We start from the raw sequence: 18670 nt of genomic DNA, 5'->3' as shown, positions 1-18670 counted from the left end.
GATTGGTTTTAGGCAGAACCAATTCTCTGAGCAGTATTTTTGGCAAGATATCTCCTAGTCAAAAGTTAACGCCCAATTGCTTTTCCATATCGGTGTGGAGGTCTTGTTACCCCCAAAGTCTCTCCCTGCGACTGTCGCCCCAATTCCTGCCTGTTGGCAATCTGATAGCGATATTATGAGGGTAGTCGTACGTCCCCTGGTAGTTCACCATATCCATAAACAAGTCATAAAGTCATTCCTCGGTGGAAGTATTTCTGCCAAAACATGGAAGGAAGAAACCTTGAGCTTGTATAAGATGTCAAGTCGCTAGATTGAAATGTTCATAGATTGACGCATAAGTTGTTATCCCAGATGTCTGGATTTACTCCCAGTTGCGTCGTCTTGTATTCGCTTCAGAATAACACAGAGTCTTCCATATTCCATGACCTAGAAATCGCATCAAGTGGGGTCAGATGTTGACTGAAATTGGTTTCCCCCTCAAAAAAAAGGATACAACTTTTTCCCCAACATTGAGAGTAACGCTGGTCTTTCACACCTTGGAAATTTCAAATGCCTAGAAGGACAACATGATTAGAAGGGAAATGAAAAACACAATCCAGAAGCTGTTTAGACTACAACTGGATTGCAGTCTCCACAAATGACTCCACAAATTCAAGTCAGCCCAATCAAATGAGAGAAAAAGAACATGAATAGATTAAAAGTACCTTGAGTATGCACATAAACATGACAGCTTGCCAAAAAATCAGCTGTCAATCAAGCTGAAGAAATCGGTCGAGTGTAAAAGAAAATGGGGGGGGGGGGGGTGGGGAGGGGCATTTCTTTTAGTATTTAAAACTTAAACGAGGAGAAAGCACACTCAGGTGTTTATTTCTCCAGGTATTGAGACTTTCCAATCTGGGATGGAGAATTCCAACCTATCCAAATCCTAGCTTTGACATAGTTTCAGGCCCATATTTTTCACCTAGTGTCAGGAGATACTTTGGGTTGTTGCCATTACAGACGTCGGTCCAAATGAGTGACGGGTGCTCATTAACTGTAAAATGAAGCATAGAAACCAGGGAGAAAATATTTGGTATTCTCGAGGCGCACTTTGGCACTTGTGAACTTGTATCTGAAGGGGGGGGGGGGGCTGGGGGGGGGGAGTGGGGGAATGTTGCAACCCTACAAGAATTGTATATGTCGGAGACATGTTGAAGGACACTATTTTTCATGTCTGCAGAGCTTTAGACCAAATGGGATTTTACATCACTGTCCCATTTGAATCAAATTGAGTATTATTTTTGTTCAGTTATTCAGTCATTGATAATTGGCAGTACATGCTGTATAGCGGTCAGTCCTGAGCAGAATTCAAGGGACATTCCTGGGTGGCTGCTCTGGAACATTATTTGAAGCCCACAATTTGCCACAATGCTCAGCATCTTCGTGTGTGAAATCATTGCTGTCGACAGTGTGTCAGAATTTGCATACCCATTTCTAATACGCCCCCAAGGAAAACCTATGATGTGTTGCGATCCCTTTCAAATGGGGGTAGCATACACTTTACTGGGAATATTCAGTCTAGTGGCAGATTATTTCTGCATTGTATTTAGTGATACTCTAATTGTTACCGTTTGATTGGTTTTCACATATATTCAATAATTCTGCATGAATCTGCACCTGCATGTGCTCTGCTGGTTCTTATACTCTTCTTTGTCCAGATTGAATGATGGTGTTATTGAGTTTTGATATTCAATACTCTCAGAAGAATGTCTTTTTGTATACTGTGTGCTTGCAGAAACCCTACAGTCCTGGCAGAGTTTTATGAAGTAATCCAAAAATGAAAGAAGAAAGAAAAAAATGTCCATCATTGTTGCTTGATGATTTGTCAGTATCTAAACAAAGTGGACACATGTCAACTATAAAGTAGATGTCGTATGCATGGTGATTTGTTGTGATTTTAAGTGTGGAATATGATGATAGCATCAACACAATTTTTTTTTTTCTTCTTCGTGCATGAATTGCAGTTGTTCTTATATGATCATTTGTTGGCGGTTGCCGTAAGTTTCGCTTTCTTGCCGTGTGCCCTTTTGTTGCAAGGCTCTCATCCTGGCTGGCATGCCTTGGAGCTTGGAGTAGGATCCAGGGGTAAGGAGCCAGGGGTGTGTGTGTTTTGGGCTCCTCCTCCTCCTCCTCCTCCTCTCCTCTTGTGGGGTGTAGATTGATGCGAAATTCCAGGTATTTTGGGCATCCTGAAATCACAGAGTGAAGATGGGGACTGCGTATTCTCAAACCAAGCAACGAAATCAGGTTCTCTGGTCACGTGTCTGGAGAGATTTTGGGCAGTTGTACTGCAGGATGGAATCTGTGTCCAGAATAGGATGTGTCTGTAGGAGAATTTTTGATTTGTAATGATTATAATTTTTGTGATTTTGTTTCAATTTTATGGATGACTGGATGGTTTAATGAATGAATGAATGTATGAATGAATGAATGAATGAAGGAATGAATGAATGAATGAATGAATGAATGAATGAATGAATGAATGAATGAATGAATGAAAGAATGCCTGAATGAAAGAATGAATGAATGAGTGAATGAATGAGTGAATGAATGAATGAATGAATGAATGAATGAATGAATGAATGAATGAAAGACTGAATGAATGAATGAATGAGTAAATAATTATACTTGGCAATTCTGTCTTCATCCTCTCATATGTATATGAGTATCATCAGTCAGTGAAAATATCAATTAAGTTTGGGACAAGGTGAAAGACCTTTTAAAGAAACACAAACTTTCTGATGTCCTTGATGATCCTAGGTCACTTGTGGGCAGCTGTACTGGAGTGATGGAAGGTCTTTTCAAAGAAATCATTTGATTATAGCCAATCTTCCCCACCTAATCAAAAGGGCAGACGTCGTCATGTCTCCTGTACCCAGCAACTTCTTCTTTGGTAAACCTGTTGAACTATGAGGGCATTTGGTAATTTGAAGAAGGTGATGGAATGATGATTGCTCTTGTGAAGATTTAGAAGTGCAGTTTAGGTACAGACTTTATAAGATAAAGGAAGGGGTTATCTGAATTTGATGTGTTATTCTTAAATTCATTCAATAGTAGGCCCTGCAAAATTTAGACGGTTTGTTTCTATATATCTGCACCCTGCAAATCAACATCTTTGTCGTTATCATCTTCAACAACAGCAAACAGCAACAGATAACAATAACGAGACATGAAAACTCGTCACATTGAGGACGAGTTAGGTGATACGCTTGTGGTCATGAGATGACAGTCATCTGTGATCGACAAAGAAAAGAATGTGATATAGGCACCTTGAAGTTATATTGAGCGTGCATGCGAAACCGTATCTGTAACCACTCGACCACGGGTCATCCACGGAAATGGTAAGACAAAAAAACAACAACAATGTATAGATATAACGGGGGGAAAGTCAATGCCCACTCAACTAACGTGGCCGTGTGAACATCTATTGCATTGCTAGACGGAAAAGCGGCCTTGTAACGACTGAGGTCGCTATGCCATTTCTGGCAACTTGGGAAAAATACGTCCCGCAGACATAAAACCTATAATCGGCTGGTTTTGATACCTTGCCTTTAATCACAATTTTCAGTGTAATGACGTCATCAAATTACAAAACAATGACATGGTCTTGAAAGAAAATTGTTCAAAGTACAACACCTCAGTCGTCGTCATTACATACTATGATCGGTTTGACAAAGTCAACCTGCAAAATGTTGCTGCAGTCGAAGCAATGTGGTCTCCAACACACAAAAAAGAGGGATATGGCGTGTGTGTGTGTCTGTGTGTGTGTATAGGTGCGTTTATATACGAACGTGATTTCTACATGGACGAATATGTAATACAAAATTGAAGAAAAAAAAACAGTAAAGTAGCTAATTATTTTGTTTCGTGATCTTGTGGGGTTCGAACCCGCAACCTCACGTCTCTGAGACGTCGCCTTTAACCACTCGGCGACACGTCTCGACGGGAAAATATGGGGAACGTTATGGACTTGAAAGACAGTTGTTCAATATATAACACATTCATCGTACGTTGTCAGTTTGCTATTGACATGACGATCTATCATTTGAATATGAGGCAGGCATTAGTACCTGTATGAAATTATTATAGGCATGGTTATCAAATTGCCCTAAAATATCCTTATAATTGCCTTATTTTTACACACAGTTACGCTATCCCTTTAAACTCGTCACAGTTTAATCAGAATCATTAACATCATACATTAGTACCATATTCAGTTCCATAGCTGATCACGTTTGCTAATCAATTAAGAGTAATTGTCTAGCATGTGTCATATGGCCAACCTGTATACACACGTATATACACACACACAATGCTAAATGTATGTATCAAACATCTGTAACACAGCTTTGAACTAACTATAGGAATTATCGCTGCACTTATCATCCATACTTTTTATCACTATCTGAAACTCCACAAAAACCACTAATTGACAAATAATCATCAATACAGAAGACTGAATACCTTTTTTACAATGTATAGCTTGTTACATGTATAAATCAGCACAAAGTAACCACGACTACATTGTGTTACTGAATTAATATGAACAAATTTCATGTTGTGACAGTATACTATATCAGTTTGAAAAGCCCAACCTGCAAAACTATAATTTTGCAGCAGTCGAAGTAATGCAGTCTCCAACGCAAAACAAAGGTATACTGTGTGAGTGTGTGCGTATAGGTGTGTTTACATGCAAACGTGATTTCTACATGGACGAAGGTGTAGTACTCTATTGAAGAAAAAAAGTAAAAAAAATATATTATTTTCTTTCGTGCTCTTGTGAGGATCGAACCCGTACGTGTGCAACCTCACGTTTCTAAGACGACGCCTCTAACCACTCGACCATACGTCTCGACGAGAAAATTAGAGGAACGTAAGCTTATGTACGTGAAAGATGAATCAGGAATCGTTTGGTCCGCATTCCATTCTCATTTTCAGTTTTAAATTGCAAAATTGTCAACCTCATGAGGAGATTTCAAAGAATAAAATGCATGATTACTGCAGCTTATTGTCACAGCTACAACATAAATAAGTTTCAGAGGAAATGAAGCAAAATCAGCTGAGATAAAGGTGCTTAAACGTTGTCAAGTCAATGCATGGTTTCTAAAAAAATCACCTCCCATAGACATAACACGTAAACTTGTCCGATTTTGCGTCTTTACCTTTAAACACAATTTAAAGCATGATGACGTCATCGAATTTCAAAACCATGACATGGACTTGAAAGGCAAATGTTCAAAGTACAACATATCTGAATTTGGGATAATATTGAGCTTAAACAACAGAGATACGAGCAAATGAATGTCAGAAACAGTACCTCAAAAAAATTAATTCCACTTTTTTGATTTCAGATGACGATATGATGACGTCATAATGTAATTATGGAAATAATGATACTTGAAACGTCATGTCCAATTTATATGCTTTTGTAATATGCAATAAAAACATAGGGTCACCTGACGTTTTAAAGAGCTATGGCGAAATAAACAAAGACATGTTTTTTCACTATATTTGCACATAGACGCGCACGCGAAATTTGAACTTTGACGCAAGTGCATTGCTTTGTTATTTGTAGGAATCGATTAGAAATCAATGGATATTGTTGCTCAAAGTATCAGGAATCCAAATCTGTCAAAAAAAGTGTATTTTCATGTTGCTGACGCGCTGTGCGCGCGAAAATGCGCGGACGGACGCGCACGCGCAAAATTGTTTGAAACGCATAAAATTGTCTGAAACTTCGAGATTTCCCATTGGAAAGTTGTTTTGAGCCTTTTAAAATTTTGACGCGCGCTTACGCGCACTTAATGATGTCCTAGGTAATTAGCATCAAAAGAAGTAAGATAGAACGTGACCTGAACTTTATGTCCACAAAAAATGATACAGAAATGACCTTTAGTTATGAAGTTATGATCGATCATGTAACATGGTCCAAAAATCACAAAATGGCGCCTAGACGACGTCATAGATATGTTACTGTCATGAAAACCTTATTGTGGCTAGATATTGTCATGAGACATGTTCCCTGAAAATGTCATGTTATTCCGTAATGTCATTCTTGAGATATTGATGACACAAAATTGTCCAGAAAGAAAGAAGAATAAAAAGAAATAAAGAGAGATTTTGACAATCACAATAGGTGATACGCTGATAGCGTATCACCTAATTAGAAGATATCTAATGGTGTGAAATGCACCAATATGGCAAAAGTTCTGCTTTGTGAAAGATTATCCTTAAAAATCTCTTTCACATTATTCACCTTTCTGGAATGCATGGAGGCATACACACCAGGGTACGGATGTCGTGATGATTATCTGTGCATATCTTTTATTAGCCCGTCCCGTGTTTACATGGCTTGTTACTTCATGGTTGCTGCTCGACGTGGTTGCAGACCGGCTCTGCCAACATTAATGAGCCTGCTATGGGGAGGCCCCCTACGCAGTGAATGATGATTGATTCAACGACCTGGTCTGACTTACACAACCTCGACACAATTATGACAGATATTTCAAAGCGTCAAATCTTGGTCAGAAAGTGTTTGACAGCTCTGGTTGACGAATCATTTTGATTTAATGAGATTAGGTTTGTGCACATGCTGAGGGATGCAAAAAATATAGAAGCATGGTCTTCGATCTCACATGCATTAAGTACATGGATACACAGACGCAAATATGCGCTTATAAACATACACAGACAGACAAAAATACAGACATACATAAGCACAGACGAATATATCAGACACACATGACGATTGATTGACTGATTAAGAAATCTCAGAGTTTGATATCAGATATACTAATGTCATTACTCCATTTTTAAATTGAGTTCTGTCCTGGCATATTGAAATTCTCTGGAGAACTGACATTTTACATACAAAGATTCCAGTATGTGGGACCACATACCATGTCAAAGTCCCCCCTCTGATAAAAATGGGACAGGGAACAAGGAGAAGTTAAATCTTGTAATCAGTCTTTGGCTTAAGAGACCTTTTAATTTTGTCCCCTGGGTCAGGTATCCTCTTTTCATGCATGGTTTCAGGGTTCAAGGTGCTGAAATGCATCTGTGTGGGATGGTTGAGGGGGGGGGGGGGTGGGGATATACAGAAGACGAAAATTGAAATCAAGGATTGTGTAATTGGATGATGTAGAAGAGGTAGACAGAAGGGTCAGTGTGTGTCCCAGATGTTTGCTAGCTGTTTAACAAGATGAAATTGATTTATCGCAGTCGAGGATTGTTGATGAGACTGCGCTGTCGACTGAAATAAAGATTAGAATGTTTGTGGCTGGGGTTATGGTGATTGCATTTAGAGGTGAGAGGGAGTGTGTGATATAAATGCTTAAATAGAGAAAAAGAAAGTCTTACTCTGATTCTGCTGTTTTAAGCTTTAGTTTGTTTTATGACAGAGAAGAGTGATCTGAATAGATAAAAGGAAATTTTAGTACTGGACTACCCCTGCTGTATTTCTAGAAATTGTGTAATTATGTTATTTGTTCAGCGAGTGTAATTTTTCGCGCATCGAGACTTTCCGACAATTTCGTGAGTGGTAAAATCTGCGATTGTGGAATACAGTCCTAAACTGAGAAGAATATGCATTCACGTCTCATTCATATGTTGAGATTAGAGTCAATATTTTCTCATGTTTTTAAATTCACAAATAGCATCTGACTCGCGTAATTCGCAAAAATAAAAACTTCAGAAAATATTTGGCGTGTTCAGTATTCATCCCTAATGACTAAAGGTCTGTTGTTTCGATGTGGTGTAGCACTTGGAATCTGTGCTCAATCTGTTTGCAAATGACATACAGAAATGTTTGCCTTTCATGATAACAGGATATAAGGTTCTGATAAGAAGAATATTACGATAATGTTTGCAAGCATTTTGTGTGTGTGGTACACCCATGTGTATGTTTGCCTCTGTGTGTGTGTGTGTGTGTGTGTGTGTGTGTGTTTGTGTGTGTGTTTGTGTGTGTGTTTGTGTTTGTGTGTGTGTGTGTGTGTGTGTGTTTGTGTGTGTGTGTGTATACAGGTGTATGTATATATTTGAAGTTTTCAGATTGCCATTTTTCATTTCATTCCATGTATGATTGCCTGGATTGTGAGTTTTGGTAATTGATGAACAGTATTGCTCTTTAGGTCGATATAATGACCACAGAGTGTGTGTTGTTACTTTTTATTTTCCTGTCTAGTGATATTGATTTCATTCATTACCGAGTTTTTTTGGCACAACTGATTCCCATTGCATTTTTTTTCCTGTTTTATTTACGGTCGTTCTCGTTTTTAATCCCACCGAATCCGGCCTTCCGTCTTGCCGTGGGCTTCATATCGTTCCCTCAAGAGTGCAGTTTGATGCGACGAAGCATGATGCGAGTGGTTGCTTTCATTTACGTTGTTGTTTTTGTTTGCTGTTGTCCCTTCTGTGTTCGGTCCTCTCTCTCTCATTGATATCCGTACGACACCAGTGATGCTGTGGCCACGCCCCACAACCGTGTCCTCTCGTTTCTGTCGAGCGAGATATAAACCAATATATGAATATAATGTAACCTTTGCAATCTTCTCCTCTTTTCTCTCCTCTCAATTTTTTTCTCCTCTTTCTCTTCTTTCTTACGGAGTATAGCAGGTAAGCCAAACACAAAAGAAGGAAAGGCAATCACACCGTCCTACTTTTGATCTTCTTTTCTTACTATCATTATCATTATTTCTACATTTAGTATTAGCATTTTATCCGACACACATCTCTTTTATTTTCAGTTGGAGATACGCCATTTCTATGATTTTTGGTACAGGGTCTGTAATGCCCAGCTCATAGTATTACAGAACAAGTTGTTACTATTTATTTCATCTTTGTAACACAGTATACAGATTATACAGTTCTTTGTAGTGGTGAAAGGGGTTAGACGGAAAAGGTTCCACAGGTTTCCAAGAAACATGGTTTGAAGACTGTCTGCAGTCCTCTATCCAGTTGGAACACTAGATGATCATGCATTACAATCGGGTGGCTTCCTTTAATAACCTACATCTGAGCTAACCACATGCCCTCTCATTAGCCAGTTATCATTTACTGACTCCGATTATCACAGCCTACCGAACATTTTACTCTCTCCATGAAACCGTTAATGTCAGAAAATAACAACTTATAAATCCGAAATGTAAGAAAAAAAAACACTCGTGAAGTAAAGGGACAATAGCAGTGTGTGCTTTACAACTATTGTAAATTGAAAACATTGTCAGCTTGTAGTACAGCAAGTCATAGAGAGATTTATAAGATGATAAAATAAATCTGTAGCAGTCTTAAAACATAGTTGCTATGCAGTTTGCTTTTTTTTGGGGGGGGGGGGGCATGCTGTGGCAGTTGAACCCTGTGATAGATGAATTATTGCAGACCCAAATATACTTATCAGCTGCTTTCAAATAAAAAAAAAAATTGCACAATTATGTTAGTTGTTTATTTTCAGTTTTAATGAAAAAGTTAAGAATGCATCTAAAGATGGCACAGATGAAGCAAAATTTGATACCAGAAGAATATATTCCTGTATCAAATTTAAAGAGATGGTATAGTTTTGCTTTTGGTTGAGATGGGGCTTCAAATTTTCAGAGTTTTGTTTTCATTTTTGGTGAGACAATGAGAAACTACTAATGAAATTTGAAAAAGCATACAATTCTTCAAAAAAAAATCAAAGTTTATTAGATGTAAATCGGTTTTGAAATGACTGAGATATGCAAAGACAAAGTGGTCCTAATAAAAGCTGGGACCCACCACCTATTAGAACAACTTCAGAGACTCCAACCCCAAGTACCTTCTGATCTGGAGATTCCCCCGCCCGAAACCCCTAGCAAACGGGAGACTCCAAGTTGGTGTGTGCGAAGCGCGAAGTTCCTAGGGTTCTAGATGTTCTCTGGTGCTATCTAAGGCTTATTTTTTTCAACATACGATAACAATAAGTACGAAATCCTTTCCACCGGGAGACACAGAGCCAGGGCGGGAGAAATCAAATCTCAAACGGGAGAAAGGGAGATTTTTGCAAAAATGGGCTTTCGGCGGGAGATCTCCCGTCGAAAACGGGAGAGTTGGAGTCTCTGCAACTTTGTTTTTGGATCTGATCTCGGCCATTTCAAAACCAATTTTCATCACATAATCTTAGAATCGTATGCTCCTATCATATTTCATAAGTGATATCTCATTATCTTACAAAAGAGTAAAAAAATCCCAAAACTTAAAGCCCAATCTCAACCAAAACTATACCACCCCTTAAGCTCTTATTTTCCAACATTCCAAGTTGGACGCCTCACAGTTCCTCAGACATGACATCCGTGTAAGATAGGCCTGTATGAGGCTGATGCATAGAAGTATGCACTGTCCACTTTAGACTGGACCGTTGTGATCAGGAATGCACAAAAGCAGCCATGCACTCTCAGTTATTGTTTTGTTTCGTTTTTATGGTTTTATTTTCAAATTAAAAGAAAAAAGAAAATCTGCACCGCAACTACAGACCATGCTCCCTTGAACAAACAGTTTTTAATGACCCACTGATCACGTCCGTATACCATCCATGTACATGTACAGTAGCCAGGTTTTCTGGTATACTCAATGTCTTCTTGATCGCATCGATTTTACTACTCCTCTTTCCTAGACTGAAGTATGATATTTGAAAGAGGAAATTCTGTACCTCATTGGACTTCTCGACACATCAGTGCAAAGTCATGCTTTTAACATAATATATGCAGCAGTACTAGAATCCCCAGACTAACACATAATATGCACTTTATATCTTCACGTTTCATTTGCAGATAGTATTCGTTGCCATCAGCTGAAGTTCTGAACATTAGTTATCTAGATAGTTTTTACAGTGTTCGGCAATTATAGTATGATTATCGTTATTAAGTTTAGGGATGTACTACGTATGTTCGGTGGTTATGTAATGTTGCAGTAGTATTTGTATTGTCATTTTTCCCCAGGTTGTTGAGGTGCCGATTAATACACGTGTACTTCAAAAGTACTGCAGTATTTTGCTATACAGCATATACTATTGCTGAAGCAAACCCATAAATTTACCTTCCTCACAAAAAGATACCATGACCTTTACTGCCATAATTTTGAAGGAAAGAGAAAGCTGCATCTAAATGAGATAATTTGACATGGTATTACTTAATTCAAACAAAAATTTTCCAGTCATTATTATGAACTGTTTTACCTTTATAGTGCAGTGGGGACAAAAATAACAACAACAACCAACAGTTGTAAAACTGCAGGATACTATCCACTCCTACATGTATGATTACAAGGCAAGGGCATGGGGGGGGGGGGGGGGGGGGGAGGAAGTGTATAGGGTATCCATGTTGTGTTACATAGTCTAAAGTACTGTCGCCATTCATTGTAATGACATGCCTGTATAAAGTAGTCAATGTAAACAAACATTGTTTGAATGTTCAATTGTATGTCAGTAACTATAGGTTTCAGTATATATTAAAAGATATTTGTCTCATCATTTCGTATTTTTTTTTCTCGTTTATATACAGTGGTGTATGTATCATATTGTAGGACGCAAGTGATAGTAATCAAGGGGTAGAACTCATTCTGTCTATTTCAGATTATTGTCTATCTTGCCATAACTTTCGGCATGACAGTCAAAATCTACATATGTTCAGACATCATACAAATTGTATTTATTCATCGTTTCTCATAACCAAATGTATCGTATATATGGAACTCTTCTGTCGTACTCCTGTTTGTTCTTGAGTACAGGTTCTGTGATTTCCCCAAATCTGAGCAAATCAATGCAATTTTTTGCGTCTCCCACCCTCAAAATCACCCTTCCTCCCCATCCTAATGTCAATACCTCTACCTTTCTCCGTTCTGTTGGCGCCTGTATAATGTGTCCTCGTGGTGTATACCCCCTCTCTCTGCCAATCCCGACCCCCTTCCCCCTCCCGGTCCCACCCATTCCTTGCCCGTCAGATGATGTAATTGGTTCGTATACCATGTTTTTTGTTTTTTGTCCATGTTCAACTCTTTCAGGACATAGCAGCTGATAGGATTAAGAAAAAAAGAGTAACATATCAATTACCAAATGCGGTATGTCGAAACTTCTTACTCTTGATTTTTTTTGTATTCTTCTGGATTTGTATCTATTGCCTCGTGTTCCAAAGCTGCTACAGTGTGATTTGAACCACTTTGTACACACGAGTTTTTGAGTATTCACTAATATCTGGATATTATCAAGTTTGTTTTCACAAGCCAATCCTTATGTAAACAGATACTGGAACTCATCCAAAACTAAATGCCCAGTTTGCTTGCTTCACAGACTTGGAAAGTTTGTTTTTTGGAGTGTTCTGTTATGTGGCGTTTTGTTCTGTTTTTTTAAACCCCCCTCCCATTTTATTACACACACATTTTTTTTTTTTTTTTAATCCTTGTGAAATTTGCCTCCCCTTTGCTATTTCCCTGCACTTTGATGGTTTTTTTTAATTGTTTATTATTGTGACTGTTTTGTGTCACGACACTTAATAACATGATTTTTTTTTAATGATATATTTCACAGGTTTTTTTTATTAGTATTGTGTGATTTGTGCAGCTTATTTTAGTCACCAAAAATGTGCTGACAAATTTTTGGTTGTCAGAGCTATCAAGGATGATGCTGTTATCAAAAGGACAAAAATGCCAAGAGACCCTGAGAAGAAATGGTGGATTAGATAAAATGATTTTGGATAAATGCTGTACATTTTGACGATTTGTATCTTTCTTGTACCTATGAATAGCAACTCTCAGAATACCCTTTGAAGAGCTTCTTTTTTTTTTAATAGAAAAAAGTTGCATGTCATATCACTGTTTACAAATATTTATCCATTTTCCTGTCATATTTTTGTAGGAGATGACAGTTCTGCACATATCGCCCACTAGGAATAAGCCATAAATTAAATTTTTAAGTAACATGTCAGTGTAGAAACCATGAAGAATTGAATCGCTTCCCTAAATCATGGATGTACATGTTGGTATGCATGCGTGTGTTGTGTATCAATGTGATCATTAAATTAAAATGGGGGAATGTCTGGGAAATGATTGTGTGGTAGCAAATATTATTTAGTGTTCATCCCACCTTGAAGAAATCCCCTTGCTATGGGATGTGCGCAGAAATTTAACAGCAGAAGGAACATCACATTTTGTGTATTGTAGAATAAGAGGTACAGTGTTGTATACTCATGGTTATTATATGGTTATCATGGATTATAAGTCTAGAATTGAAATTCTGTATATTAGCCCGCAACAAAATGTGAAGGAGTTGTCCACAAATCTTCGAGCCAAGGCATTTGCTTTCTTTTTCTTTTGTGTGTGTGTGGGACAATCTTTGAAAAGGAATCAGCTATTGTACTGAATATTGCTCACAAAAGTAATCATATTTGTATTCTGTATTACATAGAGATGTTGGCACGCATAACGGCTAAAATTTGTAACTTGAGGTACACCAGCATACAAGTGTACAAGCTTTATGCACAGTACAAGCGTACACTCTTTAATGTACATGCAACGTAATGACACCGGTCACTATTAAGTGTCACATAGCCATTTTGATATGTTCATTGTGTATAAGGTTTGTTTAGTTGGCATTTATTTTGTCTTGCATGTGCATGCTTTGTGTTGAATGTCTTATATTATATAATTTCACCCTCTCACCTTATTGCTTCTGCCACCTTGGTGCATCGTCCTCCTGTGTTCCCCTTAACCCTTACGCTACTGAATTTTCACCTGTGTCCCTGGCATCCTAGTCTTCTCCTCCTCCTCCTCCTCCTCCTCTTCCTCCGTACTGGACTGTAGTGGTCGGAGATTGTTCTGTTTCTGGTTAATGGTTTGATTATCATTCTTGTTTTTGTATCTCCCCCCATCTCCCCCTCCCATTCTTGTTATCGCCTCCCGTCTTTTCCCCCGACTCCCCCCTCAACCTCCCCACACCGGGTCATCTTCTAAAACACACACACGATCCAACTTTCACCCGTCCAACATTTTGAACCTCCTCCACACCCCCCTGCCCACGGGGGGCCCGCAAAATTATGCTGGCTGCTCCGAAATTCGGTAGAGTATGGGTAGCCTGTCGAGGAACATCGTAGTAAGTATTCATGACTCATTTTTCATCTTTTAACCCCTCACACAATCTCCCAAACATCGTTATTCGAACTTTTCTTGCTCTCTTACTCTCCTTCCTCTTAATATGCTGAGACCACACCATTTTAGTTGTGGAAAAGTTTGGACACTAATGAAATATTTGTGCAGCCATGATGCTTTTATCAGTCACGGCACCAGTGTATCATAATATACTCACATATATTTCTGTCATCACGTGCCACAGATAACTAATGCAAAAACCCGCTCCATAATGAAATACCTTAAAGCTTTTCTTATCATAACTTCCACAATTAATCTCTTATATATGTGGATTAATATCCGCAGTGCTGGAGCATATATTAATCCTACTCATGCTATAAAACAATATTATCTGTTCATTTATGTCTTCAGTCTTTTGTAGTGAATTATTGTCAATTTATGAACAAATATGTTTAAAAATACTTTCCTTGTCTACAAATTCGGTAAGTGCTTGATATTGAAACAGGTAATTCTGTAATCACAGCATGTCACCTTATCGATATTTCAAATGCATTCCAAATTCTGTTTTGTTGAGTTTTTGAGAGAAATTTCTAAGTTTATCAAATATGATTTTCAAAAAGCAAGCCAATAATGCTTCATTCTTCAACATAAATTTGACTTTCATTTGATGCCATTAAATGTGACTTGGAAATTGAGTGGGCGCAACCACTCCATCACGCAATTTATGCATGGTCACGCAGTTTTGTCAAGAATTATCTGTGGCAACCATTTATGCAAATTGAGAATTATTTAAGCATTTTGCATATATACCACTCTCGTATTATGAGCCAAATTTTGTGAGTTTGAAGCACAGTATATGTACCCACACTGCCCTTCTCTACCATCGTTCACTGTCCCCTTTTGTATCAAGCATTCTCCAGATTCTCGTTTGCCAGTGTTCTATCCCAATCTCTGTGAGCATTGTTTGTTAATTCGTGTTTTATTGGATCGAGGCATTTCTCGTTAATCGTTTGCCGTGTTTGTTCATAAAAAACTTCACCATCAAAACAACAAAGCGGATTAATGTACAAGCAAGCATGAGTGTCTGATATCGGGTTGATTCTTTAACCGTTGAGAGTTTAAAAGTTTTCTGTTGCTGTGATTTCTGATCAGGAACATGCTTAAAACAATTGTGCTATTGCAAAGAAGTACAGTAGATTGTTTTTGTAGATCATTTTCATGAATGATGATGATTAGTTTGGAGTTAGTCACTGTAGTACAAAAGAAAACAACTTTAAGAAACATGAGAAGTCAACATCGTGATTATTAGGTAATTTGAAGTTGTCAGTCAAAGTCTATAGAATAAAACTTGTTGAAAAGTCGTTGAGGTAAAGCAGTATTTTGAAATCTCAAGACACAAAATGGACCTTGATTGCAGGTCATTCTCACTTTGCTTATAAAATACAAGATCATGTAACAAAAGGGTGGGAAAGAGACAGAGCAGTTGTATTGAAATGTATCACTTAATCACAGATGTCACAAAATCAGTCAAATATAGTGCTGTCGTGTCGAACAGCAGAAAAAAAAAAGTATGGTCGGGAAGAAAAATCATCTGTGACACATGCTAATGTACCTGCAGACATCTTGAATGATTTTATCGCCAAAATTGTACTCTTTTCGTGTACTTTTCTAAAAGAAATGTTTATTTCATGGGGAGTATGATTCCTTCCATCTCGATTTCACCTCTGCCAAACTTTTAACTCCACCGAAAATATTGATGTCGGGGGAGGGGGGGAGGGGAAGCAGAAGGAAAAACTGAAGAAAAAGCAAAAGAACAACCTCCAGGGAGGACAGACATAGATGTTTGAGACACAAGTTGAAATTGGTGGGGGCTTCTTTGGATGGGTGTGACATCTGTGCAAGTGACAAATGTTGGAATATTCATATGTGGCTGGCATCTCAACATCGCCGGGGTAACACTGACACTCTCATCCTCCTCCTGCTCCTCCCCCATCCATGTAGGGAGAGCTGGAAGCTCAGCTTCTCCAGGCCAACCCCATCCTGGAGTCCTTCGGCAACGCCAAGACCGTCAAGAATGACAACTCCTCGCGTTTCGTAAGTACTACCACCTTTTCCCCCCACCGCCTCTCCGCGTCACCGCCTGCCACGTGTCACGTGATGGTGACGGAAAAGAGAACGGTGGAGCGCTACCGGTGTAGGAGAGACGAGTATCAAAAGTTTTATAGTCTTTTCCTCCTTAGTTTGGTTTTGGTTTCTGTAAGCAAATCTCTAACTTCAGTTGACAGCGTCATCTGTCTTTCTTGCAGAATGTCCAGCTGGAGCAAGGAAAAGATTGAATGAAACTGAAATTCAACATTTCATATTCAGAATGTCTGCTGTTTGCAGTAAACTTCTCAACAGTTTAAAGTCACATATCTGATATCAGATCCTTTACTTTGTCTCTTTTATTATATATCCTGGATAGATATAGAATGCAGTGTCTCTATGAAATATAGCAAATGGGGGTGCTAATTGATGAAGGGTTGAAAAAACTTGTAACTGCTGAGAGTCAATGGATTTCCATTTCAGTTTGCAGAGAAAATGTCTTAGTGCAAATGGTATCTTTGAAGAATATTAGGAATTGGGCCTCATGTAGATTTACCTTTGCTTTGTCTGCTGCCTGAACTGGAAATGTAGAAAAGGTAGAAGTTTGCCATGTCTGTAAATTACCATGTAATACACCAAAACTTTTATTTAGTTAATTTGAATCAAGCAGCCAGTGCTATTATTGTGATGGAATAATGTTACTGTGTTTATGGAATGAGAGTTTCCCCTGATGTTTCCTTTGCTGACTATAGAAATATATATATCTTTCTGCTCATCACTACAGGGAAAGTTCATCCGCATCAACTTTGACACATCTGGCTACATCTCCGGAGCCAGCATTGAGACTTGTATCCTTTCTCAAGTTTTCAACCCTGCTTAGTAAAGGAAGGAGGATAGATGGCCTTGTTCTTGTTAAAGCATCATCACCATCTTTCCACTGATCCTCATTAGAACCCCCCTTAACCCTTTCAGACTCATCTCTTCAAGTGCTACTTGGCCTCCTTACAAACAGGTGGCGTGATGGTAGTTGAAGGATTCCCAAATGAAAGCACATTGGGGGGGGGGGGGAAATGTTTTTGTCCATCAATCCAGCATGTATGAGATGGACATGACTATCAGAAGGCAGTAAAAGAAAGAAAAAGAGAAAACAAAACAAAACAGACGAACAACAAAGCTGAGAAGATTTCACTGAGGTCGCCTTGCACCAGTCGTGTGAGGAATGTATCGCAGGCTTGTGTTCAGTCCTGCGTGCTCAGTCATAACCATCTTGCCCATTGATGTGGGTTTGCTGCTGGAGCGTTCCACTCCCTACAGTCTCGGGGAGGTAGACTTCATTCTTCACATCGACACAGTAGCACAATCCTCGTGTTGACTCTGCTTTACATTGGGTGGGAGAGCAAACATGGCCCTTTGCTGGCGTTATTGACATATTTTCTTCTTCTTCAACTCATGAATGTTGGGGTATACTTTGAAACATTTTCTTGTCACGTCCCTGGTAGAATTGAGAACCTTTTGAAGAAAAGGAATGGAGAGTCTATTGTGTTATTAGAGAAAAATGGATTAAATCCATAATGTTGCTGCATTGTGAGGTCACAAAGGACGTAGTCCCACCTGTGCGTATCTGTGTGTGTACCTTTGTTACTGAAAGTGGGATGGGGTGGTGTAGAAGAGAACAAGATATTACATGGAGTGATTGGGGTGGGGGGGACTGGTATAGTGGTCCATGCTTCTTCATACACTAAGTGCCACACCCCTTCTGATTGAAGTCTCTCCCCCCTCAGCCAGTAGACTGAAGTCTGTCTTACACAACAGGCATGGAGGTCATTAAGCAGCTGAGCCCTTCTGTAAACTCTCACCCATCCTCTCACTCCCTTGCGAGAAATGGCCTCAATTTTCAGACTCCATTTCATGAGTGCCGCTCTACACAATACCCCAATTAGCCAAAGGTGTTTTCAAATGCTAGAAAAAACAAAAATATGATAACGGACACAACTAGTGGCATATGAAATGTTATTTGAATGAAGCGTCTATTGAAGAGCAGTTCATGTTCATTTCTTCATTATATTTTTGGGCAAGCTGTGGTCACAAATACCACTTGTCATTACTCTCCTGTTTTTGTTTTTGCTTTTTATTTCCATCTTGTTCTAATTGAAGAAGGAAGAAACTTTCTATTTTGCTTTCTTTAATGAAAAGTGATTTCAGTGGAAGTGACATTTAAAAGACTGTCTTTATTAAGTCTTTAAACCCTGCCAGTTTAAAGGGAAACAAAATAAGATGCATTGTACAATGGTTTTCGTGCAGACCCAGTGCCAATAACATGTAGTGCTGGGGAGGATTGCAGAAGTTGTGATGATGATGGTAATAGTGATTGATTAATATCAAATATAATCATTATACTCATGTAATCATTGTTTATAATATCCTTTTCATTTCTCGCCCCTGTCATATGATGCTTTGG

General features: G+C 38.6%; 1 protein-coding gene across 1 annotated transcript in view; it reads left to right on the top strand.

The window, feature by feature from the left end:
- LOC139736158 (uncharacterized) overlaps positions 1–18670 on the top strand; it is a 140405-nt gene that overhangs the window by 54904 nt on the left and 66831 nt on the right. The window contains exons 4-6 of the mRNA XM_071646889.1: positions 14102–14131; positions 16129–16221; positions 16997–17060. Coding sequence (XP_071502990.1) covers positions 14102–14131; positions 16129–16221; positions 16997–17060 — 187 coding nt within the window. The remainder of the gene's footprint in view (positions 1–14101; positions 14132–16128; positions 16222–16996; positions 17061–18670) is intronic.

Source organism: Diadema antillarum, unplaced genomic scaffold, assembly GCF_040938485.1.
Source record: "Diadema antillarum isolate AM-2024a unplaced genomic scaffold, OU_Dant_1.0 seq00000627_RagTag, whole genome shotgun sequence".
In the NCBI taxonomy this organism is placed as follows: Eukaryota; Metazoa; Echinodermata; class Echinoidea; order Diadematoida; family Diadematidae; genus Diadema; species Diadema antillarum.
Note: the sequence above shows the minus strand (reverse complement) of the source record. Positions and strands in the feature narration are given on the sequence as shown.